This window comes from Bidens hawaiensis, unplaced genomic scaffold (assembly GCF_021521415.1).
Source record: "Bidens hawaiensis isolate Kalapana, Puna unplaced genomic scaffold, B.hawaiensis_p1.1 tig00002507_1, whole genome shotgun sequence".
In the NCBI taxonomy this organism is placed as follows: domain Eukaryota; kingdom Viridiplantae; phylum Streptophyta; class Magnoliopsida; order Asterales; family Asteraceae; genus Bidens; species Bidens hawaiensis.
Genome location: NW_027491137.1, coordinates 2068532 through 2083300, shown reverse-complemented (window position 1 = coordinate 2083300; position 14769 = coordinate 2068532). Strand labels below are relative to the sequence as shown.

Below are 14769 nucleotides of genomic sequence, written 5' to 3'. Positions count from 1 at the left end.
AAGTAGCCAGTTCGGTTAACCGATGGTAATTGGTTTCGGAAATCAATAATATAAACCGATTTCTAACCGGTGATTAGAACCGGGTATAAACCGGTTAGTGATGGACCGGCTAATAACCGGTTAGGATTTCGGATTGAAACTGGTTAACAGGTTTGGCTGTACACCTCCACCCACTATTCTCTTTAAACTTTTAGCAATTTATTATTTTGCTTTTGAAAAGCTGAATCTAAAATCCCATAATAGTCTCGACTCTCGAACTTTAAACTAGTCCCGACTCTCGAACTTTAAACCCAACATACTAGTTGGGGAAAATTAACATACAAATTAAAATACTGTACTAAGCATGCGAATCAAACAGTGTAATTACACTACACTATAATTACACTATATTGTATATATATAATTACACTACTTAATTCTCATAATTAACACGTTAATTTAATTTATATTTGATCTAAACCCCATACTAGTAGGGGTGGCAAATGGATTGGGTTGGGTTGAATCGGGTCATGGGTTGGAACGGGTTAGGGTCGAAATGAGTTAGGGTCGGAATATGTCAAATTTAAAAAGGGTTGTTTTGATTTGGATCGAAACGGATTAGGGTCAACAGGTTCGGGTCGGAATGGGTCAAAACGAGTTTCGGGTCAGTTGTTTTTTTTTTTTTTTTTTGAACGAGGACAACGGAGGAAACACTTTTGCTTTTTTTACATTTTTTTATTGATATTTTGAGCTATAATTTTTTTATGAATTTTTTTGAATTTATTTTGTGGGATTTTTATTGAGATCAAAAACTCCTAAAAAAAAATCATAACTCAAAATATAAATCGAAAACAAAAAATGTAAAAAAACAAAAATGTTTCTTATGTTGTCCTCGTTAAAAAAAAACGATTCAAAATCCATTTTGGTCCGTTCCAGCCTGAACATGTTGACCCGAGAAATGAGCCAAAACCAAAACGAAAAACCAAAAATGAAACGAACTAATCGAAACCGTAAAAATCGATCAAAACGAAACTAAAAAACTGAAACCGAACATAAATGAAACTGAAAGAACCGACCAAAATTAAACAAAAAACCGAAAATGAATCCAAAATCGAACAAAAAGAAACAAAAGAAACCGAAACCCAACCCGTCCAGTGCAAAACCTCATGTCGGCTCGAAACCTGATCCGAGCCAAAACCTAAACCAAACTCGTTCCAATCGAAAACCCATTTCGACCCGAACCTGCCACTTTCCCTTAAAGACACTAACCCACATCGACCCATTTCTTTAAATTTGTCAACCCATTTTGACCCGAAAATAAGGTGGAATTTCAAGTGACACATTTTGACCCATTTAGTTAAAATCTATGACCCAAACCAACCCGTATTGATCCATTTAAAATGGTTTGGGTCAAGACCACCCTTACATACTAGTATTAGTCTAAAGGCCCATGTCTGTAACCCATTGGGTTCTTAAAGACCACTTGTTACAATGGGTATTAATCAGTTCTGTTTTCAGTTTATTTTGTTTTGGAGATTTCAGTCCAAACCAAAAACTTAACTGAATTTAGGTACTTCAAAACCAAACCAAACCCAGTCCCATCAAACCACAGGTTACCCTCATAACCAGGCTATGGTTAGAGATGAAAACAAGCCGAGACACTCAAGCTCGGATTAGTAAAAAGCTTGAAACGAGCTAAGCTATTTTAAGCTCAAGCCAAGCTCGAGTTTCAAACAAAGATCGTTTGGATATCGAACCTTAGCTCAAGCCTTGTGTACTTAAGTTTTACCTCTTCTAGACTTCCGTATACTAATTTCACACTAAACAATCAAACTCGAGTCAAGCTTTGGTTCATTTACACAAGCTCAAGTCAAGCTAGGTTCGTTTAAAAATTTTCTCAAAATATATGAAACTAATAAAAAAACATAAATGAATTAATTAATAAATAACTCAAAAACCAAGCCCGAGTTTTAGAAAAAGAACTCGAGCTCATGCTCTCGTAAGTCAAAACAAGGAGAAGCCTGGGCTTGGCTCATTTACACCCTAGTTTTTGACACAGCTCCCACAACATATCAAAACTCAAAACATCCAAAAGTGAGCAGCAAACAAGAAATCATGAGGATGCACATAAGACAGGTTTCTAATATAACATAGCATATGGTTTTTGTACAGTCAGAAAACTACCTCCTCACCTGTCATTTTCCTTTACATCCTTAGTAAATTATAATACTGCCTCCGCATCATCAGCATCACATCACATCACAGGTGATTCTTTCTTCATCTTCTTATAACCAAAGGAACTCTATATATTTTTAAACGCTACACAATGTACAGTTTTCAACCAACCTTTATTTGCAACAACCAGACAGACTGACACACACACAGGAAAAAGGGCCCCAGCTCAAACTAGCCTTCCTTTGTTAGCTGTACAACTTCTTTTCCTATGCCACCTCGTCATCCTACGCAGCATGCCCCGCAGCCATTCTCCTTTCTGCAATCAATCAATCAATCAAAACTCCCGTTATATTATCTTCAGTTTGATCGTCAAACTAATATGTTTGTTTTTTTAATGTTAAGGGTATTTTGGTCATTTCACACCCACTTAACGCCCATCCATGTTGGGGACATGGTGTTACGTTAATGCATGACTAGGGACCAATGGTGCAATTTCCAAACCTTGAGGGCCAAAACTAAAAATATATGCACAGGGACCATTCATGTAATATATTCTGAAACAAAAGCAAATGCAAGTGCTATGCTCATTTACAAAGAGAAGGGTCTTTTGGTCATTTCACTCCCTCTTAAGAGCAAAACTTAACCTCCATCAATGTGAGTAACCAGTGGTGAAATATCTCATACTTATGAACCGAAATCAAAATATAGAACACCACCTAAGGGTCCATTCATGTAATTTACTTAAATAGAAAAAAAAAAGTGAATGTATACCTCCAGCAGCAACAAGTTTCTCTACACGAGTGACAATATGTTTCCCGTAAGTGTATTTCTTAAGTGCGTTCAAATGAACCTTAATTCGGCCCAATATGTGCTCACGTTCTTGATCGCTACAAGTTTCAAGTACTTTTTGCACCACATAATTTGCAAACTGGTCTTTCATCATCGCCTATACAAAACAATCAAAAAGTAAAAAATCCATTAGAAAAACGCGGCATAATTCAGTCATTATTTGAAATTGAACTAAAGAAATTATAAACCTGAAGAGGCTCATTTTCATCAGTAGTACCGAGCATCTCGTTCACAAGAAGTTGACGTTCACTAGCATCACCAAAAGTCAAACATTTTTCAACCACATTCGATGCAAACTTCTGCTGACTCATTTGCACAATCTTCCCAGCCAACTCTTGAATTATTATTGACCGCTCGTGCGGCTTTCCATGCTCCAATATATGCTATACACAAATAACCATTTAATACACACGTAACAAATTCACTTACAAATTAAAACATTAATTGTAACAAACCTGAACGACATAGTTTCCATACTGATCTTGTGCTAGCATGCTTACACACGCAAGAATTTCATCCATCACCTTGTTTTGTGTTTTAGGATCCTCACAATGCTCGAGCACCCTCTGAAATATGGCAAAATGTAAATCTACGCTTTTAAGAATATGAACATTTACGAATTGGGAAATACTTCATTACCTGTATGACACGACAACCATAAGGGTGGGTTGAAAGGGTCACAACTTGGTCAAAGAAAGTTGTGATCATAAACTGAATATGTTCTTCAGGAACACACTCGATACACTTTTGAATAACATGATTCCCGTTTTGATCGCGTACACAACGCATGATATGGCCATCAAGCTCTTCCACCATCTTGATCTTTTGGTCCAAGTCAACAACTTCAATCGCCTAATAAACAATAAAAGTTAAGCGCGACTCATAAAAGAAGTTAAGATCTTGGAACGTAAGACTATTATTACCTTCTGGATAACTCGGCAGCCATACATTTGCAGACTAAGTGTGAGAACGTTGCCCAACAGCTTTCCAGCCAATTCTCTTCGCTGAGCTGGCAGTCCGTGCTCAAAAAACTGAAAATGGAAGTTATAAAAGTTACAATTAAGTTTTGTCACTTTATTTTATGTTTGGATAACAAATTATATGAAGTTGTTTACGCCACCTTTTGAATCACATAATTTCCAAAAACATCGGTCATCAAAGTAAGAGCTTGAGGAAAAATCTCCTGAAAAACCATGTTTTTGTCTTCGGTGGTCGCAGTTTCAAGTTTCTGTTGAATGAAGCGACTTCCGTACTGGTCCGCACTGATAATTAATAAATACATTAAATTGATATATTAAAATCATAACAGTGATTTAGCCAAAACGGGAACAGATCAAAGAAATCAAACAGAATATCAATAGAAGCATTTTAATGCATACCATATAAATATTAATAGTTGGAAGATTTAGATTATTAATGGAACGTGCATGAAATAAATTATAAAAAAAAAATCTGTGACCGAAATAACCGAACCCAAACAAAAACAGACGGCTTAGTTTTATGTTTTCGTGAAAACCAGAGTTTCCATTCAATTTCGGTTTTGCTTATAATTAGAAACAAAATCGAACTGAATTTATGGATTTGAATTTTTTTTATTTGAATGTTAAAGGTAATCTATAAGATTTAATACATAGTGAAACCCAAAATATTATTTTCCAAATGTATAATAACCAATGAATCATTAATTAAGATTTGGGTCCAAATTCATTATTTGGGGCCACTTTTTTTCTTTTTACTCCAAAAAAAATTCTAGTCGAAAGCCCCAAATTGTAAAACCAAAAAAACGAAACACCATGGTTTTAAAAAGTTAAAAACTGAATTTCCGATTTTTTGGTTCGCTTTGAGCCCAAAACCACCTGTATGCACACCCCTAAATGTAATAGAGATGTTTTGTAATTATAACCAACAAATTATTACTTATAAAGAAACCTAACAATGTGATTTTTTATATCCACATACCTAAACTCAACAACGTGTCCATCGATTTCAGAAAGCTCAAAACTCTTAGTTTTATTACTCTTAAACTCTTCAAGCAAAGAAGATGCAAAGTTACTATCACCACCATCTAAATGCCAATGGCCCATAACACCGGTCCCACCCCCCAAATTCCTCATTTGGGGGGAAAATCGAGTGTTGAGTTCACCAAGCCTAATTGGGCTACCGGGCCCACGGGGCGAATGAGGAAGTGGGCTTGCTAACAGGCTACCAGGATATGACAACCCGACTCCAAACGCAGGATTACCATAATACCCATGGTGATGAGGACTGCCAGACGCATATTGAAGACCACCGTATTGTGACTTTTGAGGAGATACTAATGTTCCAAGATATGCTTTTTGAAGCAAGTCGTTGTAGGAGTTCCCAAGATAGTTTGACCGGTCAATTGTCGGGTCATTCAGGGCAGCAATTTGGGCAGCAGCAGCGTATTCGGTTGACCTTAAATATTGGAGATACACCGGGTCCATAAAAGCATTTCCCGCCATTTGATTTGCGATTCTGTTCATGTTCGGTGATTCCAAACCGAATCTTGATTCCATTCCCGGGTATGCCATGGCGGCAGCGGTTTCAAAAAGTGGGGGCAGGTTGACGCTTCCGTGTTGACCGAGCTGACTGGACATCATTTGCGGTGAATTAATAGAATAACTACTTGAAGATCCATCAAAGTATATGTTATTATTATTTTTCTGACCCCGTGGCATGTTGGGAAAATAAGCGTTCTGTTCATCGGCATTACGGTCAAACCGATTCAGGTTTGACTCTTCACCCACAATCCCATTTGACAAATTCATACTTGAAAGTGCAGTTACCAAATCAGCAGGTTCTCGAGGGTGCGTAGATGAGCCATTAAACAAATTTGGACTGTTGGGGTTCCTTCTTTCTGACATGTTGACCCGACCACCGCCTATAGGAGTGGGAATCGGACTCGGGACCCGTGGAATGTGTTGTGGGTCGGGGGTCGTGCTTCGTGATAAAGAAGCACCTAAAACTGCAGCGTAAGAATATGATGTCGGTGGATTCTTTGCACCATGTGGTTGTGCCAGCTCAACATCAGTTTCATCAGTGATTTCAAAAGCAGTTCGGCTAGCCGGTCGAGACGGATGACCTGAAGGAGGCGTTGACCGGGTCAAATCATCCTACAAAAAGATCGCATTTTTAGGGCACCCTTTCGATTTTTGAACAAGAATAACATATTGGAATATGAATAAACTGTCATCTTAACTACCTTCATACAGGATAAATTCATCAAAAACAATAAAAATTGAAACTTTTACAACTTAAAGCTTAAGTGTATACCCAAACATTCATATAAACTTCGATATAATGAAAAACAAACACTTGAATATTATTAAATGAAAAACATAAAAAAATCACCTGAAAAATTTCAGCAAGGCTCTTCTGTTTGCTACCTAACCCTAGCCCAGGCAACCCAATCAATCCATCACCGCCCCACTCAGCCGCCACCTTAGCTTTCTCCACCTCTGAATTCTCACTATCCGTTTTCTTTGAATTAAAACCAGGCGGCATAGAGAAAAGAGACACGCCACCACCACCACCGCCGCCACTGCCTCCAGCAGCACCAGCACTGCCACCGCCACCCTCGGCCCTGTTACCCTTCCTCCTATCCCCAATCCCACCCAACCCCGACCCACCACTGCCCTGCAACCGCTGCGTAAACCGCCAATCCTCTTTCGACAAAAGAGGTGGTGGCAGCCTAGGGTTCAAGTTAACATTTGAATAATAATAAGATATGTAAGCCGGGTCAGCCCTAAGTTCATCTTCCGACATGAATCCATTACCGCCCGCGAATTCAGAGAAAGCCAACCCATTGGTCTGACCATGGCCACTATTAAACAAACCACCAACCGCACTCAGCGAACCCTCAACAGTCGGTGGAGCCGAACCACTTCTATACATATTCATCTCCTTTTCCCGATCATCGGCTTCACGCCGCTGTTCCCGGAGCAACAACCCTATCTCCTTTTCCAAATCATCCCCAAAAGACCCCTCACCGCCACTACCAATAATTGGTCTTCTATCCAATTCAGATAACATCTTTACGAAATTAACAAACTATATCAAGAAAATTAAAACCCCTAATTATAAGCCTGAAAACAAAATCAACAAACTTTAACACAACTTAAACAACAAAGACAGTAATAATCACTGAAAAAATCAGCTCTTAAACCCCATAAAGATTAAATCTTGATCAAACCCTGGAATCAAGCTCATACCTTTAACCCTAAAGGACAAGTTTCTTGATGATCAGACAACAAAGAAACAATTTTGGCAACCAATTTGAACTGATTTCACATTGGTTTGCAAGAACAGCAAGTTTTAGCAAAAGGGTTGCCGGGAAATCAAGATAGATGATGACGTTGGAAAAAACAGATCGATCTGGCGGCGAATTGGTTCTTTGAAAGAACCCTTCTAGGGTTTTGTTCTCAACTACTTTCTGCTGTTCTGTTGAGAGATTATATACAGGAGTAACATGGGTTTATTATTTATAAAAGTTTCTATAAAAGAAATTTGTCTCGGCTATTTAAAGAAAGGGTATAAATTTTAAAAGGAATATATAATTTTGGCATGGTTTGATTGATCAACCCATGATATCTTTTTACTTGATAAATGTGTATGAGAAACATGGCATGCTTCTAATTTCGATTTGTTAAGATGCTAATATGGTTCAAAATAGTTTTATTGTTTTTGTATTTGATTTTTTCTTTTTGTAATAATATAAAGTATAAGATAAAGCATTGACAAGTTATCACATAATCAACCAAAAATATTCCTTCCCATAAAAAAAAAGATTATCGGTATCTTGAAATAAGAATATTATAAATATTCTCCAATTAAAGCTGGACAAATTATTACTCTTTATATTATTACCACAGGTAAAATTAATCAATTTTTTTCTTTACCGTATCTCTATTCAATAATTTTTTTATAAATCAATGTTGAATGTTTTATACATAACACACATAACAAAGATGAAAGATCTGATAATATTTTTTTATGAAAAAATACTTTCCATTCAATAAGCTAGTGTTTACAATTCACGTTGATACATAAAACAAGTGAACAATAAGTTGTAACGCTAACCATTTTTAGATAACTTGGTTACATTTAAATCAATGTTGAATCTTAAATCTTAAATATATATAAACAAAACATTTAAAAGTTCTCTGGTTGTTTCCAACATTCTCTCAAGCTACCAGATTGTTTTATTTAAAAATAGATGATTCCCATGCATTTGACCCGAATTCACGGGTATGTGTCTCACTAAACCCGGATAGCCCTTAAACGGGTTATAACATCTCATTAAGTTAAAAACTAATCTCACCAAATATTTGATATGAAAATCATATAAAATAGGGATACACTAAAAATTAATATTGAATCTTTTAAAAAAAAGATATTATTTATAATTAAAAAATAATTTTATAGTAAAAAAAATAAGCGGATCATGGGTCTCATCAAACCCAGATAGCTTTTAAATCGGATTATAATATCTTATTTATTTGTGAAATCGTTTTATCATTAAATCCTAATAAATAAAATTAAAATATAAAAACATATATAAATCTTAGACGAATAATGTAAAACAATCCCGTGATACGGGGGATAAAAACTAGTGTTTTATACGTAACACATCTAACAAATATGAAATATATGATAATAGCTTTTTTATGATAAATTATTTTCCATTCAATTAAGCTAGTGTTTAAAATTCACATCAATACAGAAAACAAACGAGCAATAGGTTGTATCACTAGCCTTTTTTAATAACAAATCGGTTACATTTATAGGATAAGTTTAAAATACACGGATAAGAAGGAATCTAATTCATTGATCTTAGATTTGAATGGTGGAGATTAATTTAAGAATAAAAATTGATGAGAATGGCAATAAGGTAATAACCCGCTTATGATGATTTGTTCTCTCCACATGCAAGGCACATGCCAATTCTCCCATCATTTTAAAGCGTTCTAAACTTTTTCATACGACATTTTTTTTTTAAAATTTCACCATAATAACAAGTGTTTTTTATCTTTAATGTGAATATCATAGTGTTATATAAAAATAAAAAAAATAGTGGGTTTTTTACTTTTTTTATATTGGGTTATTGGCTGTTCATTTTGATTTTTAATTGGGTTTTTGTCACACCCCAACCTAAGGCGGAAATGCCGGGGCGTGATCCGATTGTTCATAGCTCGAAAATACTATCATAAATAAAATGTGACAACATCTATTTAATCATTTTATTTCTAACAATACACATAGTTTTACAAATATGACGAAACAATTCAAACAAGTGAATATAATTATATAAACGTAATTAACGATTGTCTTCATTAAAACCTAAAGTCTCTTCTAAGTGTCCTTTTCATGTCAACCTTCAATTCAAAGCAACCTGCATATGTGTAGAAAATAAAAGAGTTTGTAAACAACACATGTTGAGTGAGATGATCACCAGTTTTGACACAACTGTAATATATGATAATAAATAATAAATGATAAATATTAAATACGCAAACTATGTGGTAGTAATCAATCAAACCATAACAAACCATATACAAAACAAAGACTTGCTAGTGTGCCAATGAATCGTTGCAAGCGAATCAGGCATTGATTACAATTACTAAAATTGTCGGTTAACCTTCGCCAAGCGAATCGGGCTCGGGTTACTACGACGGCCGTATGATCATACTATAGTGAGAATATGTTGGACCTCTCCGAATACGATAAAGTAAACACATAAGCAAATAGCAATTAGCAAATAGCATTTAATGGATATACACACATTGATTATATTTGCGAGTTTATGTATAATATATGATAGAAAATATGAATAAGTACGCATATGTCCCCAAAATGTTTGAAAACAGTAGATAAAAAGGGGAATTATCAAACTCACCTTAGATTGAAGGTAAGTGATTAATAAATATGATAAACAAACTAAGATTTAAACGAGTCGTCCACTACGCATCGAAAGAGATAAACAATCAGAATCTGAAACTTTTAGATATGATAATATAAGTAAAAACAAACTCATTACCCTTGGAATCAATCCAAATGGATGTTTAGAACTCAAGTTATGTTATATTTAATATTTAAGCGAGCTGGTACTGACCAGAATCCGAACAGCGAGTCGGAAGGTCGGGTTTTGGTCAGTAGCCTTAAAATTTTGTTACGAGAATAACAGTCTTCTAGACCAAATGTTGAATCCAACCAGAAGTATGAGAAAACATAAAGCCAAACTTGTTGGTAGTTTTGCCCTTTAACGAGTTTTAAACGAATTGACCAGTCAACACTCTTCAACCACCAAAATTGATTGAAGGTTATTGACTAGGGAATGTGTGTGAATGATTACTCAGTTTACAACTTACCCGGAAAGTGAAAGAACCAACCACAACGAGGATTCAAAGTCCAATTATAAGCAAAGTCAAGCGAACAAGCTTGTATCTTCAACACATAAGCAAGAAACCGAAGAGTTTGATGATGATCAGAGGAGTGTGATGGATGAGGAGGCTTCCTTAGGGTTAGGGTAAAGTTTGTGGCAGGTTAGAATGATATGTTTATATAGATATTTAAAAACGAACCAAATATGGTGATAATGCTCGTTTAAGTAACAAAATATGATTTTAATGAGAATATCAATGAAATAAGCCAGAGATTTCATGCTTGATTGTTAAGCTAAGAGTATGTACTTGTATTTGGTTATTATCCTTTTCTTGGACCTTAATTCACTTAACTTATGCCTAAAATAAGCGATTTGAATGCTAAAAACGAACTAGGAAGGAAATCAAGCATGGAATCTGTGCAGATGCACCATGGCGCCGCGCGATGGTGATGGAGAGGCTGGCCACGCGGCGTTCCAACCTCCCTAAGGAAAATCATTTTTGACGATTATGGTCCTTGTAATTTGTCAAATGGTCAATTATTGAAGCTTTTATGCATAAAATTAGAAATGGACAGCCTGTGAAGTATGAAGGGTATAAAATGAATATTAGAAACTTGAATACTTATAAATATTTGATTTTCATTAATAATATAGATCTAAAAATATTCCTAGTTCGGGTGAACGCAAACGAATATGAGTTTGAAAAATCCGAGATGTTACAGTTTTTCTATAAATTGTGTTATAGATTTTGGTTATTTTAAGGCCCCCGAGCCCGGGTGCCCTACATTCACACTGGTTAGATTTACTCATTCACATAATTCAAAAAATTAGAGTTAATTAAAACATTTCGCGGGAATAAAGTCAACCATTCATACATAACGTAAATACTTTGTTTTAAACAGAAATAGCATAAGTCTTAAACATAAACATAAATAACACGTGAATCTTCTTTTCTTTGATGCCAGTCTTCATTTATTTGCCACATGTCTCCCTCATGCAACCTGTCTCATCCTACTCACCTGCGTGCATACTAAAAGTCAGCTACGCTGAGTGAGTTCTAGTTAATCAATTAACATACAATACATTCACGTTCATACTTATACGTGTCAGAAGATACGTATTTCGTACTTTGCTTGCTATTACTCATTCATATATATACTTTACGTACATACATACGTATTTACACACTTTCTTTCCTACTTTCCTAAGGTATACCGTAAACTATCCTACTTCTACTATCTCGGATATTATTAGGGTCTGGTCCCTCAATCTCAGATATTTGCAAGGGTCTGGTCCCTTCTATCCCAGATATTAATAGGGTCTGGTCCCTCTAATCTCAAATATTATTAGGATCTGGTCCCTATATCTCAGATATTATTAGGGTCCGGTCCCTTCTATCACAATCTCAGATATTATTAGGGTCTGGTCCCTTCTATCACAATCTCAGATATTATTAGGGTCTGGTCCCTCTGTCTCGTTTAACCATACAACCATACATGTCCCGTCAATCATCCATACATTACTTCCTATGTTTTCTATCATACGTGCATACTACACATCTTTCAATTGCATATATAATAATTATATTTATATACGCACATTCATACAACATTCAATACCAACATTCAATAAATAATCATACACATATCATACGCTTATCACTTAGGATAAGTGTATTAACTATCACATAGGAGTATGCACACAGCCACGAAAAACGTCACAGAAAAAGAGGCTAGGACTCACCTGTAGTCGATTCCTTTCCGAATTAATAGTAATTCCCTTCTTCCACTGAGCTCGACTAACTGTCAATAACTTACACATATTAATCCCCTATATTTGATCGTTATTCATTTCTAAAGTTAACGGGGTTAACTTTCAAGTTAACCGAACCGACATGTAACATTCTCAAACCGTTCATATTAATTTAATATACTTAGAATTATCTTATTAATGAACCGTCTTTATTAGTTTACATTCTTAACTACATTTATTACTATCGTATTTATATTTATTATATTATATTAGTTCATTACTATTCGTTCTTATTATTATTATTATTATTATATAATTATTTATTTTCGTAAGTCATCCTTAGTCCGTTTACTTTCTCCATTTACAGCGGACTCTTACGTTTAAGTGTTACCAAACGGGTCCCATAAACCATTGGTTTAACATGAGGCGGGTTGTGGGTTCTAAACGAGTCGGTCTTGGGTTCGGGTCTTATTTGTTTCTCACCATTTTTTTATTACATTATTATTATTATTACTTAATTATCTTTTATTTATTTGTTATTATTATTATTATTAGATTAATGTTATATCACCAAACACCCTCTTTTAAAAAGAAACCCTACCCGACCCCCCCCCCCCACTCCTCTTTCTCTTCCTTAACTTCTATTTTCTTCCTTTCCTCCTACCCAAACACCCCGCCGCTGCTGCTCCCCTTTCCGGCCACACCACCGCCACCGCTGCACTTCCTTCCCTTTTTCCGGCCTCCATGACAACAACACTGAAATATATAAGGTGGCCGGTTTATCTCCAGTCACTTCGCATCGCCACGGTTCGCATGGCATGTGCGAATCTCCCCATTCGCACGGCTGTAATTCGCATGACTATGATTCGCACGGGATGCGAATCGGAACTTGAAAACCATTCTCATCGGTTTCTCTTCGCACAGCTATGATTCGCGTCGCATATGGTTTGTTGAGTTTGTGTCACACCCCGACTTAGGGCCTGGGTGCGACGCCCGTTAGTTGGTATCCGGTTTTGAAAATATATCAGAGTTGCGGGTTATTAGCGGAAGTCTTTAAAATTTTAATATTTATTTATATAAAATAATGAGTTCAATTACCCATTCAATATCTGACAAAATATGAGCGGAAGCCTTTTAATAAAATATTCATTTATAAAATGTCGGGTCAGAATACCCGTTTTGTTATTTCAACACCTGTTATTTCAAAATACGATTCTTTACAATATTTAAATAAATACCTGAGCCATCAGATCACCTCTAATGACTATGTCTTCAATCTTCTATCAGTTCCTGTCTGTCAGTTTTAATCTTTATAGTTTCCCTGAAATGTGGGGAAAAATACGTCAGCACACAGCCGGTGGATGACGCTGACTCAATAATACCAGTGTGTAAACAATAACAATACCTTTGTGACAATACTCATTAGGCACCCAACTCAACTGGGTTACAATTACCCTAAGTACATGTACAATTAATCATATACACAATATCATTTCTCTGATCAGTCCCGTAGACTACCAGAGGCGTGTTTGATGATATGAATGTCCTCGGGGAAATCCGAGTCACCATGTATGTATGGATCCAGACACATGTATACTCTTAATTTGAGTATACCCGTTTCTCATTATTGTAGCACAAAGTTTTAAGGATTCGTAAATCCTATGTAAACAGTTCAGACTCTAAAAGAGTTGTAAAAGTTTAGGGCGTATTCACCTTTTATGATTGTAATCAGTTTCTGACACCGATTCCTGTATATTGATCAGTTTCGGTTACTGACCCCTGTCTATAAATCAATTTCTGTTACTGATTTCTGTTTTTGTTTTCAACTTTCAGATTGAGTGATTGGCTGTTATCTCGGACCTATAGTACGAGTAAAACATTTGTATAAATATCTAGATCAACGATCTAGCTTCAGACCCCATAGTCTGTTTTGTATAGCTGTAACCTTGATAATTTATTAGTTTGTATAAAACATGTGGACATTTAGTCCCTTTATTTATTAATTATAAATCAGGTTTCTTCTTCAGGAAGAAACGTTTATATCAGGTTTCTTCTTCAAGAAGAAACATTACTTTAACTATACCCTGTGTAAATGAATAGTATCTTTCTTAATCATTAAGAAATATTATTTAACTATAACATTTGCATATAACTGATTACATTTCTTAATCGTGAAGAACAAAAATTTAACTATAACCTTTGCTTATAAAAGTTATATTATGCTTATCAGTAATCAAGGTTCGGGCTATACCCCCGACTATGGTCTAAGCTATTATTATAATAATAAAATAATAACTTAATCAGAACCCCTACCTCGTACGGGTGTTTGGAGTTAAATGCCTATGACTGATCGAGCATCACCTCTACTCTATATCGCGTACTAGAACTTAGACTGTCAGAGCTTCGGGGCTTGGCACGTTCCACGAGACCGGCACGCTAACCGAGGCTAGTGTGTGTGAAATGTGTGTGAATTTTGGTGTGTAATGAAATGCCGTGAGCCTTCCCTTTTATAGCCGAATTTGGGATCCATCGCGTAGCGCGATGGTCCATTGTCTTAAGTCATCGCGTAGCGCGATGTTAGAGAAACGACGCGTGGCTGCTGACTCAGCCCT

General features: G+C 35.8%; 1 protein-coding gene across 1 annotated transcript; it reads right to left on the bottom strand.

Moving 5' to 3' along the window:
* Window positions 1-2243: 2243 nt before the first annotated feature.
* Window positions 2244-7453, bottom strand: LOC143619824 (pumilio homolog 1-like). The gene is made up of 10 exons (XM_077091663.1): window positions 7236-7453; window positions 6376-7109; window positions 4963-6137; window positions 4124-4265; window positions 3927-4034; window positions 3643-3855; window positions 3459-3569; window positions 3192-3386; window positions 2926-3100; window positions 2244-2470 (listed from the first exon to the last, which is right to left on the bottom strand). The coding sequence occupies exons 2-10, from the start codon at window positions 7054-7056 to the stop codon at window positions 2439-2441; spliced, it is 2832 nt and encodes a 943-aa protein (XP_076947778.1). The 5' UTR covers window positions 7057-7109; window positions 7236-7453; the 3' UTR covers window positions 2244-2438.
* Window positions 7454-14769: the final 7316 nt, after the last annotated feature.